This window comes from Puma concolor, chromosome B3 (genome assembly GCF_028749965.1).
Source record: "Puma concolor isolate L17-30 chromosome B3, mPumCon1.1.hap2, whole genome shotgun sequence".
Classification (NCBI taxonomy): domain Eukaryota; kingdom Metazoa; phylum Chordata; class Mammalia; order Carnivora; family Felidae; genus Puma; species Puma concolor.
In genome coordinates, this window is record NC_141672.1 from 5,681,224 (window position 1) to 5,696,878 (window position 15,655).

At 42.5% G+C, this 15,655-nt stretch overlaps 1 protein-coding gene across 7 annotated transcripts in view; it reads right to left on the reverse strand.

The window, feature by feature from the left end:
• Positions 1-15,655, reverse strand: part of WDR25 (WD repeat domain 25) — a 141,923-nt gene that overhangs the window by 11,986 nt on the left and 114,282 nt on the right. For 6 of the 7 annotated variants that reach the window (XM_086708811.1, XM_086708813.1, XM_086708810.1 and 3 more), the window contains one exon: positions 2,820-2,897. The exons of the other annotated variant lie outside the window; for it this stretch is intronic. In XM_086708811.1, coding sequence (XP_086564937.1) covers positions 2,820-2,897 — 78 coding nt within the window. The remainder of the gene's footprint in view (positions 1-2,819; positions 2,898-15,655) is intronic. 7 annotated transcript variants of the gene reach the window in all.

Sequence of the window (15,655 nt, forward strand, 5' to 3'; positions counted from 1 at the left end):
AAGCACTGACAAGGAGTGTCGGCCCAGGCTGTTACAGACACAGAAATATCCTCAGAAATGAAGGTGGGATGGAGACCTTCCCAGGGGAAGAAAAACCAAGTCGATCTATCGTCAGCAGACCTGCTCTATGTACAACAAATGCTAAAGGCAGTTTTTAGGCTAAAGAGTAATAATAGCAGAGGAAAAGTCAGAACTCCAGGGATGAAGGAAGAAACGGCATGTGATTGGGTAAATACAAAACACCATTTTTCTCCCATTAAGTTCCTTGAAATATGCGTGACCGTTGAAAACAAAAATTGTAAGTCCTTAAGGCAAGAAGAAAATTACACTGACTGGAATCAACATAAAAGATTGAGAAGCAATGGCAATAATAACTATGTGGGGGAAATAGGACATACTTTTCTATTATTAAAGTATTTTCAAAATAATTTGCTGTTTCCAACAAAAATAATAACAGTGTGTTGTGGGGACTGTAATTTATGTACAAAGAAAATGTCTGCCAACAATAGCACAAAGATTAAGAAGGGACAAACTGGAAATCTGCATATTGTGAAATGCTTATACAATATAAAAAGAGATTCAATACTTGACCACAGGCTGATAAGACAAAGATGTAGACTATAAACTCTAAGCAACCACTAAAAATAAACCACGACACAAATCCAAAGACTAAAAAAGCCAAAAAAAAACAGCAGTGCCTGGGTGACTCGGTCAGTTAGGTGTCTGACTCTTGATTTCGGCTCAGGTCATGATCTCATGGTTTGTGAGTTCAAGCCCTGCATCCGGCTTTGTGCTGACAGTGTGGAGCCTGCTTGGGATTCTCTCTCTCCCTCTCTCTCTGCCCCTCCCCCACACTCTTTCTCTCTCTCTCTCTCTTTCTCTCTCTCAAAAAGTAAAATAAAATAATAAATTTTTTTAAATAAAAAGGCAACAAAACACATAAGATGAAAGTAACACTAAATTAATCCAAGAGAAAAGAGGGGGGTTAAAACAAAAACAAAAAAAGGAGAAAAGAGAATAGATGTAACAAAGAAAAACAATGGCAAGATGGCAAATTTAAACCCAACCATAGCAATGATTGCATTTAATTAAAATAGGATAAATACACCAGTTCGAAGGAAAAGATTATTATACAGAATTAAACTAAAACATCAAGATCCAACCAAAGTGCTGCCTACAAGAAACACATTAAAAAAAATTTTTATTACGTTTCTTTGAGAGGTAGAGAGAGACAGAGCATGAGTGGGGGAGGGGCAGAGAGAGAGGGAGACACAGAATCGGAAGCAGGCTCCAGGCTCCCAGCTGTCAGCCCAGAACCCCACGCGGGACTCGAACCCATGAACCGTGAGATCATGACCTGAGCTGAAGTCGGACACTCAACCTACTGAGCCACCCAGGCACCCCAAGAAACACATTTGAAATATAAAGACACACATAGGTTAAAAGTAGAAAACATGGAAAAAGATGTATCATGTAGCAGTAATCAAAGTAAACCAGGAAAGCCTAGGTTAATGACAGAGTAGACTTCAGAATAAAGAATATTACCAGGGATAAAGAGAGTCTTTTCATAATGATTAAAAAGTCAATTCATCAGGAAAACATAACAATCCTCAACAGTTATTCACCTAATAACAGACCCTCAAAATAAATGAAGGAAAACAAATAGCACTTAAAAAGGGAACTAAGACAGGGCACCTGGGTGGCTCAGTTGGTTAAGTGTCTGACTTCGGCTCAGGTCATGATCTCACAGTTCGTGGGTTTGAGCCTCACGTCAGGCTCTGTGCTGACAGCTCGGAGCTCGGAGCCTAGAGGCTGCTCTGGATTTCGTCTCTCTCTCTCTCTCTCTGTCCCTCCCCCACTCACGCTCTGTCTCTCTCAAAAATAAACATTAAGAAAAAAATTTTTTAAAAAAAGGGAAATAAGACAAATTCACTCCTCTAGTCACAAATTTCAACCAGCTGCTCTTAACTAAGGGAACAAATGGACAGAAATATCAGAAAGGATATAGAAGCCTTGAATAACACTATTTACCAACTCAGTCTAATTGAGATGTATAGAACATTACTCCCAACAACAGCAGAATAAACATTCTTTTCAATTACACACAGAACATTTACCAAGATAGACCACATTCTAGGACGTCAAACAAGTCTCAATAAACTTAAAAGGATTCAAACATACGATGTATGTTCTGTGCCACAACAGAGCTAAATGAAAAATCAATAAGAGATATCTGGAAAACTCCCAAGTATGTCGCATCTGAATAGCACACTCCTATGTGATCCATGGACCAAGCAGACATAAAAAAGGTAATCAGCAAGTATTTCTAACTGAATAAAAATGAAAACACAATACAGCAACAGTTGTCTAATGTGGCTGCAAAGCCCAGAGGGAAATTAACAGCCCCCCCCCCCACCCGCCCCCTGCCCTTGCCGGAGGTTTTTCTTTCCAGAGTTTCAGCCACCCGTGGTCGACCACGCTCTGGAGGCAAACGATCCTCCTTCTGACAAACTGTCAGAAGGTCGGCAGTGGCCTCTTCCCACAACACCGTGTGCACATCACTCACTTGGCTTCATCTCATGGCACAGGCATTTTACCATCTCCCATTGTCACAAGAAAAAGGCTAGGTACAGGAGAAGAAGATATTTTGAGAAGGACCACGTTCATGTAACTCACTCTACTGTTACATTACGTCGTTTTAATTGTTCTGTTTTATTAGTAGTTATTGTTGTCCACCTACTATTGTGCCTAATTTATAAGTGAAACTTTATCATAGGCATGGAAATACAGCATGTACTATATACAGAGTTCGGTACTACCTGTGGTTTCAGGCATCTGCTGGGGGTCTTGGAACGTACCCCCTGTGGACAAGGGGGGACTCCTTTAGCACTGAACATCTGTGTTAGAGAAAAAATAAAAGCCTCAACTTCCACCTTAAGAAACTAGAAAAAGAAGATAAAACTAAAGCCAAGGTTTAAGCAGTAGGAAGTAATTAAGATAAAAGAAATCATTGTTTTTTTTAAAGGAAAAAAGAAACAGAGAAAAATCAATGAAACAAAAATCTGGTACTTTGAAAAGCTCAACAAAATTAATAAGCCTCCAGATAGCTGATCAGAGGGAATGAGAAAAAACACAATTACCAATATCAGGAATGAGAGAACTGAGGTAACGTCACTGCACATTATATATAATAACATAAGTATGATGAAAAAATTATGCCAAAAAATTAGATAACCTCGGTGAAAGAAAAATCTTCTTGAAGGCCACAAACTACCGAAGGTCACTCAGAGAAGAAGAACACTTGGAATAACCCTATATTTATTAGACAAATCTTATTTGAGGTTTAAATCTTCCCCAAAAGAAAATTTCAGTCTCAGACGACTTCACTAGTCAATTCCAGCAAATGTTACAGAAGAAAAAACAGCAACTCTAAACAAATTCTTCCAGGAAACTGGGGAGAAAGGACAGTCCCCAATTCACTCTATGAGGCCAGCATTGCCCTGATACCAAAACAAGACAAAGATATACCAGAAAAGTACAGATCAGTATCCCTTTGAACACAGATGTGAAAATCCTGAACACACTTTAGCTGACAGAATCCCAAATTATATAAAGGGGATAATATACCATGATCAAGGGGCACTTATCCCAAGAATGCAAGGTTATTTTTAAAATCTGAAAACCCTATTGAGAAAATCCACTATATTAAGTGAGTACATAAGAACAACATATTATCCTTTCAACAGATGTGAGAAGAGCAACGGACAAAATCCAACGCTCATTCACAATAACAACTCTCAACAAACTAGGAACAAAAGGGAAGGTCCTCAAATTCATAGGGGCATCTACAAAGCACATGGCTAACGTATGTAACTGTGAACAAGAATGAACGCTTCCCTTCTAATACTGAGAACAAGGCAAGGATTTCCACCCCCACCACCTCTAGTCAACATCCATCTAGAGGTTTAAGCCAACACAATAAGCCGGAAGGAAGGAAAGGCAAGGCAGGGAGTGCGGGAGGAAGAAATGGCATCCAGATTGGAAAAGAAGAATTAAAGCTGCCTTTATTCACTGATGACATGATCATCTTTGCAGAAAATACAAGAATATCTACAAAGGAGCAACTAGAACTAATAAGTGACTTAGGGTTACAGAATTCAAGGTGAATACACAAGTATCAGTGTATTTCTATATACTAACAACATACAATCAGAAACTGAAATTTTATTAACTTTTTGAAGTTTATTTATCTTGAAAGAGAGAGAGAGAGAGAGAGAGAGAGAGAGAGAGAGAAGGGAAGGGCCAGAGAGAGGGGGACAGAGGATCCAAAGTGGGCTCTATGCTGACATCAGAGAGCTCAATGTAGGGCTCAAACTCACGAACCGTGAGACCGTGACCTGAGCCAAAGTCAGACACTTAACCAACTGAACCATCCAGGCAGGCCAGAAACTGGAATTTTAAAATACTGCCTACAAAAACATAAAAATATAAATACTTAGGGATAAATCTAATAACAATGTGGAAGAGCTATACAGTGAAAACTACAAGACATTAGTGAGAGAATTAAATTAGATTTAAATAAACAGAGAAGTATTCTATGCTCATAGACTGAAAGACTCAAAACTGTTAAGAATTCAACTCTCCTCCAACATTGATCGGTAGATCAAATACAATATCGTTCAAAGTTCAAGCAGGCCTTTTTCTGGTAGAAAATTGACAAAGTGATTGTAAAATCGAAATGTAAATGCAAAGAACCTAGACCTGTCAAAACAACTTTGAAAAAGAAAAAAAAAAAGGGAAGACTTATACTACCTGATTTCAAAACTCATCAGATTACAATGAAAATAATGAGAAGGATTAAAATAAGAAAACAATGGGGTACTGGTGTAAGGATAGACAAAGAAAGAAACGGAAGAGAAGAGACATTACAAAAATAGATCTACACATATTTAGTCAACTATTTTTCCACAGTTATAAAGGCATGGGTATTGTTTTCAACAAATGTTGCAGGAATACTGAATATCCACATGCGAGAAAATGAATTTCCATCCATACCTCGTACCATGTACAAAAACTAATATGAAATGGACCACAGACTAATATAAAGCCCCAAAGCACACAAACTCCAAAAGTAAATGCAGAAGCAAATCTTTGTGACCTTAGATTAGGTAAAGTTTGTTTAGCTATGATACCAACAGCATGATCAGAAAAGAAAAACACTGAGAAATTAAACTATCAAAAATTTTAAAATCTGCTCTTCCAAAAAATGGGCAAAAAATCTGGACATTTCATCCAAAAAATCTATGTATACAGATGGCAAAGAACTTCATGAAAAGATGCTGAACATCATTAATCGTTTGGGAAATGCAAATCAAAACCACGGTGGGATGCCCTACACTCACTTCAGAATGGCTAAAGTTTAAAAGGTTGATCATAGCAAGTGTTGGCTACGATGCAGTGCAATGAGACCTTCACACAAGGTTCACAGGAGTGTAAAATAGGGCAACCATGTGGAAAACTGGAAGTTTCTTTAAAAGGTAAACGTACACCGGCATATGACCCAGTCATTCCAACCCCAGATATTTATCCAATGTTGTAGTCTGCTCAGGCTGCCATAAAAAAGTCCCAGCAGCTGGGTGGCTTAAACAACAGACATCTGTTATCTCACAGTTGTGGAGGCTGGAAGTCAAAGAGCAAGGTGTCAGCACGGTTGGTTTCTGGCAAAGCCTCTCTCCTTGGAATGAAGACTCTTACTTCTTGCTGGGTCCCCATGTGGCCTTTACTCTGTGCAGCCCAGAGGAAGCTCTGATGTCACTTCCTTTTCTCTTAAGGACACCAGTCCTAGTGGATTAGGGCCTGACCTTTATGACCTCATTTAACCTTAATTATCTCTGTAAAGGCCCTATACAGTCATATTAGGGGTTAGGGCTTCAACATGTGAAGGGGTGGGGACACAATGTAGTCCATCGCCGCAAAGAAACGATGACGTGTGTTCACAAAAAGGCATGTACATGAATGTTCATCGTAACTTCATTTGTAACAACCCAAAGCTGGAAGCAACGCAACATCCATCAACAATAAACAGATAGACGGTGGTATGTCCTTACTGTGGAGTCCTACTTATCAATAGGATGGAATAAACCAATATTTGTACACACAGTAACATGGATCAATCTCAAAATAATTACGCTGAATGGGGGAAAAAGCCACACAAAAAAGAGTACACACCGTATGACTACATTTACACAAAAATTCTAGAAAGTGGAAACTAATTTCCAATGAAAGAAAACAGACCAGTGGTTGCCAAAAGATACGTAATGGAGGGACAGGAAAAGAAATTACAAAGGAGCACAAAGACGTCTGAAGATGATGGATGTATTACTTCATTTGACTACAGTGATGGTTCTATGGATGTATACATATATCAAAACTTATCTTGGTGCATACTTCAAATATGCAGTTTAAATGTATGTCTATTATACTTCCAAAAAGGCATTTTCAAAAAGGGCTCACATGGAAAAACTGAAGGCAAAATAAAGACTTTTTTGATAAACAAAAACTGAAATAATTCACCACTCGGAAATCTGTACTTCAAGAAATGTTAAAGTAAGTTCTTCAAACTGAATTAATGGTACCAGATTGGTAGCCAGATCGACAGGAAAGAAAAACAATAATAAGAAAAGAAAAGAAAAGAAAAGAAAAGAAAAGAAAAGAAAAGAAAAGAAAAGGAAGAGGGAGGGAGGGAGGGAAGAAGGAAGGAAGAGAAAGAAAGAAAGAAAGAAAGAAAGAAAGAAAGAAAGAAAGAAAGAAAGAAAGAAAGAAAGAAAGAAAAGGAAAGAAAGAGGGAGAGGGGGACAGAGATAAAGAAAGAAAGAGAAAGAAAGGAAAAAAGAAAGACAAATGAAACTAAATAAATAAATACATAAATACATAAATGAATAAATAAATAAATAAATAAATAAATAATGAAATAATGCTAAGATCAATTTGAGGCCAGCACATTTGATAACTTAGATGAAATGGGCAAATTTCTTGAAAGAAAAAAGTTACAAAAGTGACTGAAGAAGAAACAGAATACCTGAATAGCCCTATATATACATTTAATGTTTTTCTGTAATTCAAAATCTTCCAACAAAGAAAACCCTGGGTCCAGATGTCTTCACTGGTGAATTCCATCAAACATTAGGGAAGAAATAACACAACTCCTACATAGACATTCAGGAAGTACATGACGACAGAAGATTTCTCCACTCATTTTTTTGAGGCCAATATTAATCTCACATCAAAACAAGACAGACAACACAAGAAAATAGTATAAGCCAGTAGTTCTCATGAACATAGATACAAAATCCTTAACCAATTATTAGCAACTAGAATTAACCATATATTAAAAAAAAAAAAAAAAACCATCATGACCAAGTAGGGTTTATCCCAGAAATGCAGGTTCATGCATTTCTTTTAAAAAGCAATGTAATTCAGGGGTCCCTGGATGGCTCAGTCGGTTAAGCGTCTGACTTCAGCTCAGGTCATGATCTCACGGTTCGTGGGTAATTCACCACATTAAATGAATATAGGCAAAAATACAGATATGACAAAATCACTTGACAAAGTTCAACATTACTATGCGATAAAAACCTTCAGAAAACTAAGACTAGAAGGTAACTCATTTAAACTGACTTAGGATCTCTACCCCAAACCTCTGACATCATTCCTAATGGCAAAAGGACCTTATGCTTTCCCCATAAGGTCAAGAACAAGACGAGGATGATCACTCTCACCACTTTTATTCAGCGTTGTAATGGAGGTGCTAGTAATTGCAGTATAGGAGAGAAGAGAAGAGAAGAGAAGAGAAGAGAAGAGAAGAGAAGAGAAGAGAAGAGAAGGAGAAAAGAGAAGAAAGAAAGAAAGAAAGAAAGAAAGAAAGAAAGAAAGAAAGAAAGAAAGAAAGAAAAAGAAAGAAAAGAAAGGAAAAGAGAGAGAGGGAGAGAAAGAAAAGAGAAAGAAAAGGGAGAGAGGGAGGGAAGGACAGAGGAAAGAAAGAAAGAAAGAGGGAGAGAGGGAGAGAGGGAGAGAAAGAAAAGAGAAAGAAAGAAAAAGGAGAGAGGGAGGGAAGGACAGAGAGAAGAAAGAAAGAAAGAAAGAAAGAAAGAAAGAAAGAAAGAAAGAAAGAAAGAAAGAAAAGAAGGAAGGAAGGAAGGAAGGAAGGAAGGAAGGAAGGAAGGAAGGAAGGGAGGGAGGGAGAGTGCATACACACTGGAAGGAAACTGTAAAGCTGTATTACTCACAGATAATGTGGTCATGTATGTGGAAATTTCTAGGTAATCTATGAAGAAGCTATGAGGACTAAGATGTGAATTCAGCAAATTCACAGGATATAAGGTTAAGAAAGTTAATAGTATTTTTATACGTTAGCAATAAACAATTGAGGGCGCCTGGTGGCTCAGTGGGTTGAGCGTCCAACTTCAGCTCAGGTCATGATTTCACAGTTCATGGGTTCAAGCCCCACATTGGGCTTGCTGTTGTCAGTGTGGAGCCCACTTCAGATCCTCTGTCCCCCTCTCTGCCCCTCCCCCACTCACACTTTTGGTCTTTCTCAAAAATAAACATTAAATAAGAGCAATAAACAATTGAAAAATGAAATTTAAAGTAAAATTCCATTCACAACAGTATTCAAAACTATGAAATACTGAGGAAGAAATTTAATATGGTATGTGCAACATCTAAACACTGGAAACTACAGAACACGGCTCAGAGAAAATAACGAAGACCTAAATAAACAGAGAGACGCTACTCTCATGGATCAGAGGACTCAATATTGTTAAGATGTCAATTTTCCCAAAACTGATCTAAAAATTGGGACACAATCCTAATCAACATACCAGCAGGCTTTTTCTTTTTCTTTCTTTCTTTTTTTTTTTGTAGCAACTTGCAAAATTGAAATGGGAATATAAAGAACCTAGAAGGGCCAGAACAATTCTGAAAAACAAAAAGTTGGAGGGCTTGCACTTCCAAAATCCCAACACTGCTATAAAGCTACAGTAAGCAAGAGAATGTGGTCGTGGTAAAAGAACAGACACAGCAATCAGTGGGGCAGAACTGAGAACCCAGAAAGATAGCCGAACTTACATGGCCAGCTGATTATCAGTCAAAGGTCCAAAAATAGTCTAATTGGAAAGGAATGTCTTTTCAACAAATTGTGCTAAAACACCGTAGTCCACATCACAATAATACCGGAAAAAACGTTACCTCATACCACATACAACAATGAACTTAAAAGGGACCACAGACCTAAAAGTACAAGCAAAGTGTGAAATTTTTATTTATTTTTTAAGCAATCTCTACACCCACGTGGGACTTGAACTCATGACCCAGAGATCAAGAGTCACACACTCCACCAACTGAGCCAGCCAGGTGCCCTGAAAGTGTGAAACTTTTGGAGTTAGTAGGAGAGAAATTTTGCAACCTTAGAGTAGGCAAAAATTTCTTAGATAGAACACAGAAAACTATGGAAGGAGAGAAAATCATCCCAGAATGTACAAAGACCTAAAACTACTACTTCTTTTCCTTTTCCTTCATCATCATCATCATTAAGTGGGCGAATGATTTGAACGGACCCTTCACAAAAGAAGATCTTCAATATTCAAAGCCACAAAAAGATGCTCAACATCACTGGTCATCAGGGAAGTAAAGTTAAAACCACAACCAAACGCCATGCACGCTCACTACAATGCAGAAAACAGGAACGACTGACAAGGTAGCGAGTGAAGCTCTCCTACACTGCTAAGAGCAAACAGTTTGCCAATTTACTGTAAGTTTTCACATCCACACAGCGCACCACTTAGCAGTTATACTATTTACCAAGAGAAATGAAGATATATATCCACACAAATACTTGGTCAAGGATTATCAGCAGCTTCGTTTATTAACAGCCCCAAACTGGAAACAACCCAAACTGTCCACGAGCAGTTAACGGATAAACAAACGGATAAATCCATATTAGAGAATACTACTTGGCAATAAAAAGGACTACTGACACATACAACCATATGGATGGCCATGCTAACTGAAAGAAGCCAGACTCAACAGAGTTCCTGCTGTAGGATTCCATTTATATAAAAATCCAGAAAAATGCAAATTGCTCTTTAGTGACAGAAAGTGGGGATCAAGTCCAGGGAGGGATTTACTGCCAAGGGGCAGGAGAGAACTTCCGGGTGACAGAAATATTCAATATCTTGACTGTGGTGGTGGCACCATGGATGTATACATCCGTCAAAACTAATAGAATTGTGCACTCTAGGGGCGCCTGGGTGGCGCAGTCGGTTAAGCGTCCGACTTCAGCCAGGTCACGATCTCGCGGTCCGTGAGTTCGAGCCCCGCGTCGGGCTCTGGGCTGATGGCTCAGAGCCTGGAGCCTGTTTCTGATTCTGTGTCTCCCTCTCTCTCTGCCCCTCGCCCGTTCATGCTCTGTCTCTCTCTGTCCCAAAAATAAATAAATGTTGAAAAAAAAAATTAAAAAAAAAAAAAAAAAAAAAAAAAAGAATTGTGCACTCTAATGCATGGCAGTTAATTATATGTCAGTGATACTTCAGGAAAGTTGATTTAGAAAAAAAAAAAGACACAAGAGTCAGGGGGAAGGAGTTGGGGGGGGGGGGAAGATACACTCACCAAATATAGGGCAAGTACTGGAAAGATAAACACAACTGATTGAAACATACCAAATATGTTACAAATCCATGAGTTCATAATGACACTTAAAAAAAAAAAAGCACAACAAACGAAATGCTATGGAATGCTATGGAAAACTCATTATTTTGGAAACTTACAAATAAAGGAAAAGATAGCCTTCCTCCTGCCTTTCCTGTCCTCAGGGTAACTGAGTTTAGGAGTAAAGCTTTCCTTAGAGAAGTAGTCCAGTATTTTGCAACGTCTAATGAATGCATACATCAACGCAATGACCGTTAGTAACCACTAGGACCATCAGGGAAAAGCTAATGGGACTTACTAATGGAGGCACCAGGCCCACAACACCTGAGCCCCCTGACTAATCACAGCGTCACTCTAAGTGGTTCAACCAGACATTAAGTACCTCCTGATGGAAGTAGGCACCACTACCTACGAACTGTTCTTGCCAAAAAGAATTTAACTGAATCTGATCAAATTTTTTTTTAAGATTTTTTTTAATGTTTATTTACTTTTGAGAGACAGACAGAGACAGAGTGCAAGCAGAGGAGGGACAGAGAGAGAGGGAGACACAGAATCCGAAGCGGGCCCCAGGCTCCGAGCTGTCAGCACAGAGCCCCACTTGGGGCTCGAACTCACAGACCACGAGATCATGACCTGAGCCAGAGTTGGATGCTTAACTGACTGAGCCATCCAAGTGCCCCTGATCAAGTATGCCTGAAAAAAAGGAAAACATCCCTGAATGTTATCAAGTCTCTGTCTAGATCCTTGCTTTAAAAAAAAAAAAAAAAAAAAAAAAGCAAGCCCTGGACCAGCACCATCTAATAGACCTGGGAGTTTGTTAGAAATGTCTCTTCTCTGGCCCTACTCCAGCCCCACTGATTCAGACTAAAAGTAGAGCAGAAGCACCGCGATTACCCTGTGTACATCACCATGCAAGTTGCACTGCTGCAACCGTAACCATCAGTTTGTGAGACATACAGGGAACAGAGGAATGTGATAAATGACACCACAGGGGATGCAATAAGGAAAAGGGACAACCAACCAACTTCCTCCCCTGTAAATAAGTTACAAGGGAAACAGAAAAGGAAACTCCTACATTAAACAAGACTTGAGAGCTCTATCAACCAAACGTTCAGATCCTGATTTAAACAATGCGACTGTGTCAAAATGTTTACAATTATGAGGCAATCAAGGAAATCTGAATATGGATTGGATATTTGCCTATATTAAGGGATTACTGCTAAATTGTTAGAGGGGACAATGCTATTATAATACTTCTTTTGAAGTCTTTACCTCTTAAACAAAAGTATGCACAAATGAAATGATAGCGTTTCTGGGATATGCTTCAAAATTACCCAGCAGTGAGGGCTGGAGGGAAGAGACTGCTGGGAAAATGGCTATGATTATAGATTAAAGCTTGGCTGTCAATGTATAATTATTGAAACAGGGTGCTGGTTGCACGGAGATTCATCAAGAGTCTCTCCACTTTGGTATATATTTAAATGTTTCAGTAATACAAGGTCCTTTTACAGTGCTCTGTGGGGAGGAGAGAGCTCCACTAAAAGTAGCTCTTATTAGAGCCAGCCAGGCCTGAAGTACGCGGAGTGGGGACCTGCTGAAATCAAGCGGTAGGTATGGAACAGACACAATTAAAGTTGAATTACGGCTACAGCAACACACATCTGTCCTGTTCGGTCCAGAACCCTGTCCCACGCTGCTAACAGGACCCCAGTGGTCTTCAGAGGCTTGGGCTGAGTTGTCCAGGCTGGAGGCAACGCGTTGGGTAATGAGACTCTGGAGCTTGGCAATTCTCCTACCTAGGTGCCAGTGGTTTCTATAGAAACCACCAGAGAATGATATTTCAGAGAGCACAAAGCGTCTCCACTGGCCTCCACAGGCTTTGTTCACACTTACCCATCAGCATCTGAGATCCAGCCTATCAAAGCAGGCCTCATGGCTCACTTTTAAAATAGGTACAGCTCATTATGAAGCACCTGCTCTCAAACGTTTCCAAGGAAACAGAGGCCCCAAGATGCCCCTCTCTAAATTCATTAGCATTTAACACGCCTTAATGAGGCTTAAAGATGGCGTGCTTTAATAAGCATGCGCTGAGGGAGGACACCTTTCCCTGTTACACTTAGGGATGACTCATGAGCTGGCTCAAGCTCCCAGAGGGCCAGCCTAGGCTCCAAGCCTTCCTGGAAGGCAGCATCGGGAGGACTAGGCATCTGCATGGCTGGGAAGGGCTCCCTGTCTCTAGCGCCTCCCTTGGGGTGTTCAGGTCTGGGCCACGACTTGAAAATGGCCAGGATTAGGGCACCTGGGTAGCTCAGTCGGTTGAGTGCCTGGCTTTGGCTCAGGTCGTGATCTCACGGTTTGTGAGCTCCCGCCCCACGTCGGGCTCTGTGCTGACAGCTCGGAGCCTGGAGCCCGCTTCCGATTCTGTGTCTCCCTCTCTCTCTGCCCCTCCCCGCTCATGCTCTCTCTCTGTCTCTCTCTGTCTCTCTCAAAAATAAATAAAACATTAAAAAAAAAAAAGAAAAGAGAAGAAGAGAGGAGAGGAGAGAAAAAAGGAAATGGCCAGGATGAAAGCCCTGCATTGACAGGCTAACCTTGTTTCCTATCCCTCTATTGCCATGCGCTCACTCTCTCTCTCTCATACTCTCTCATTCACACACCTTCAGCCACACCGACTCCTTACCATTCGCTCATCTGTCAAGCCCTTTCATGCCTTTGCGGATTCTTTACGCCTAAAATGCCCTACGTTGATTTTACTGTCTAGAAAGCTCCTGTGTATCCTTTATTTTTTTTTTAATTTTTTTTTAACGTTTATTTATTTTTGAGACAGAGAGAGACAGAGCATGAATGGGGGAGGGTCAGAGAGAGAGAGAGAGAGGCACAGAATCTGAAGGAGGCTCCAGGCTCTGAGCTGTCAGCACAGAGCCCGACGCGGGGCTTGAACTCACGGACCGCGAGATCATGACCCGAGCCATAGTCAGCCGCTTAACCGAATGAGCCACCCAGGCGCCCCTCCTATGTATCCTTTAAAACCTTCTGCCGGGGCGCCTGGGTGGCGCAGTCGGTTGAGCGTCCGACTTCAGCCAGGTCACGATCTCGCGGTCCGGGAGTTCGAGCCCCGCGTCAGGCTCTGGGCTGATGGCTCAGAGCCTGGAGCCTGTTTCTGATTCTGTGTCTCCCTCTCTCTCTGCCCCTCCCCCGTTCATGCTCTGTCTCTCTCTGTCCCAAAAATAAATAAACGTTGAAAAAAAAAATAAATAAAACCTTCTGCCAACCAAGCCTCCCAAGGAGATGCATGAGCTCCTTCTGGGGCCTTTCATCAACCCTGCACGGCAGCCCTCATCACACCACATCCTAAGTGCCCAAGAGTGTCTGTCTCCTCCTCAGGGCTCAGGGCAGGGATAAGCCTCATCTCCTGAATCCCATGGCCCCTTGCCACCCAGCAGGTATTCAGTAGGTGTCTGAAGGATCCCCTGAACTCAATCTAAACCAAGCAGCTTGAGGACACTGACGGGAGTCAGCAGGTGAGGAGCAGTGAGTTGTCTCCAGGCCGCTGGCACCCCCCCCCCCCGACCCCAAGAGAGGGAGCTGACACTCACCACATGGGGCCTCAGCCGAGCCGTTCCCAGGTAAACCCTGGCTAGGGGGCAGGGTGGGGAGGGGGGCTCCATACAGACCACATCACAAAGCTCAGCCCCTTCCTGACTGATGGGGAAACTGAGGCCCAGATCATGACAGCACCACATGCAGGGGACTCACAAAGGCCATCAGGCCTTATCCCCAAAGTAGTGGGTGAAGGGTGGAGGGGAGGTCTGTGAGACCAACCTTCAGAAAACTCGGAGAGGAGGAAGGCACCATCTGTTCAAAGCTGTGCGGGAGGGCGAGGACGAGGACCAGCGGGGCAAGGGGGGCCTCTCCCTGAAACTCTTAGAACTACCTGGAGGTCCTGCCTGAGGCACCTTACTGGGTCCAAGCTGAGGCGGAACACATACCCACGGGCAGCCTTCCTAGGTGTGACCCCACAGCGCAGCCCGAATCGCTGAGCAGGTTAGGGGGAGGCAGCTCCTGGGCCTCAGGCCTGGGGGGAGGGTGCTCTGAAGGGGACACCTGGAGAGAAGCAGCCACTGTGTCTTCCTCTCCAGGAGCCCCACCGACCACCCCTGGACAGGTCCACCGTCTCTGGGGGTGTCTGCTGGCCAGGTTTTTGGGGAATCACAGGCAGCCCCTGGGACAGCTGCTAGGGCGCCCGGGGCTGGGGTTCCCACCACGGCAACTCCCAAGGTCCTGCTTTCAGTCCTTCCCCCACGCTCTGAGCACCCGTACTCATGAGGCAATAATTAATTCACTTCTCTCTTTTAAAAATTAATCAAAGACGAAGGGGAATGTATATCTGAGGAGTCTCCGACCAGCCTGAGAGGACCCGTGTTCCCACACTGGGCTAGAACATCCTCGGCCAAAAGCACAGCCACGTCACGCTGCGGTCACGCGCACTGCCGGGCTAGGGCAGGGGCGGCCCCCACTCGGCCTTCAGCACCGCCAAACACAGCTCGTGAACGCCAGCTCTCACCGCCTCATGGGGGGCACAGCCCTGTGCTGGTCATCATCTGACCATTAAGTGAACACATACTGCGCGCCATGCAGCTTACCAGGTGCTTGACACGTGACCTCACTTCGTCCGCACGACAAGGGGTTTGGGATTAGCGGCCCTGACGTGCCGACAAAGACACCCAGGCTCAGAGAAGTAAAGCGGCCTCCTCGTGATCACACAGCTGAGTGGGGGCAGGGCCAGCACAACACCCCATCTGCCGGCCACACGGGGGCCTGGCCCCTCCCTACCGCACAACCACAGGCTGCCCCGCCAGAGGCAGAGAGTAGCTGCTCAATTAGGGTTTGCTGAATCCGAAACGGATCTGAACATACCCACAGAGAAGCCGTCACATTGGAGACTGTGAAA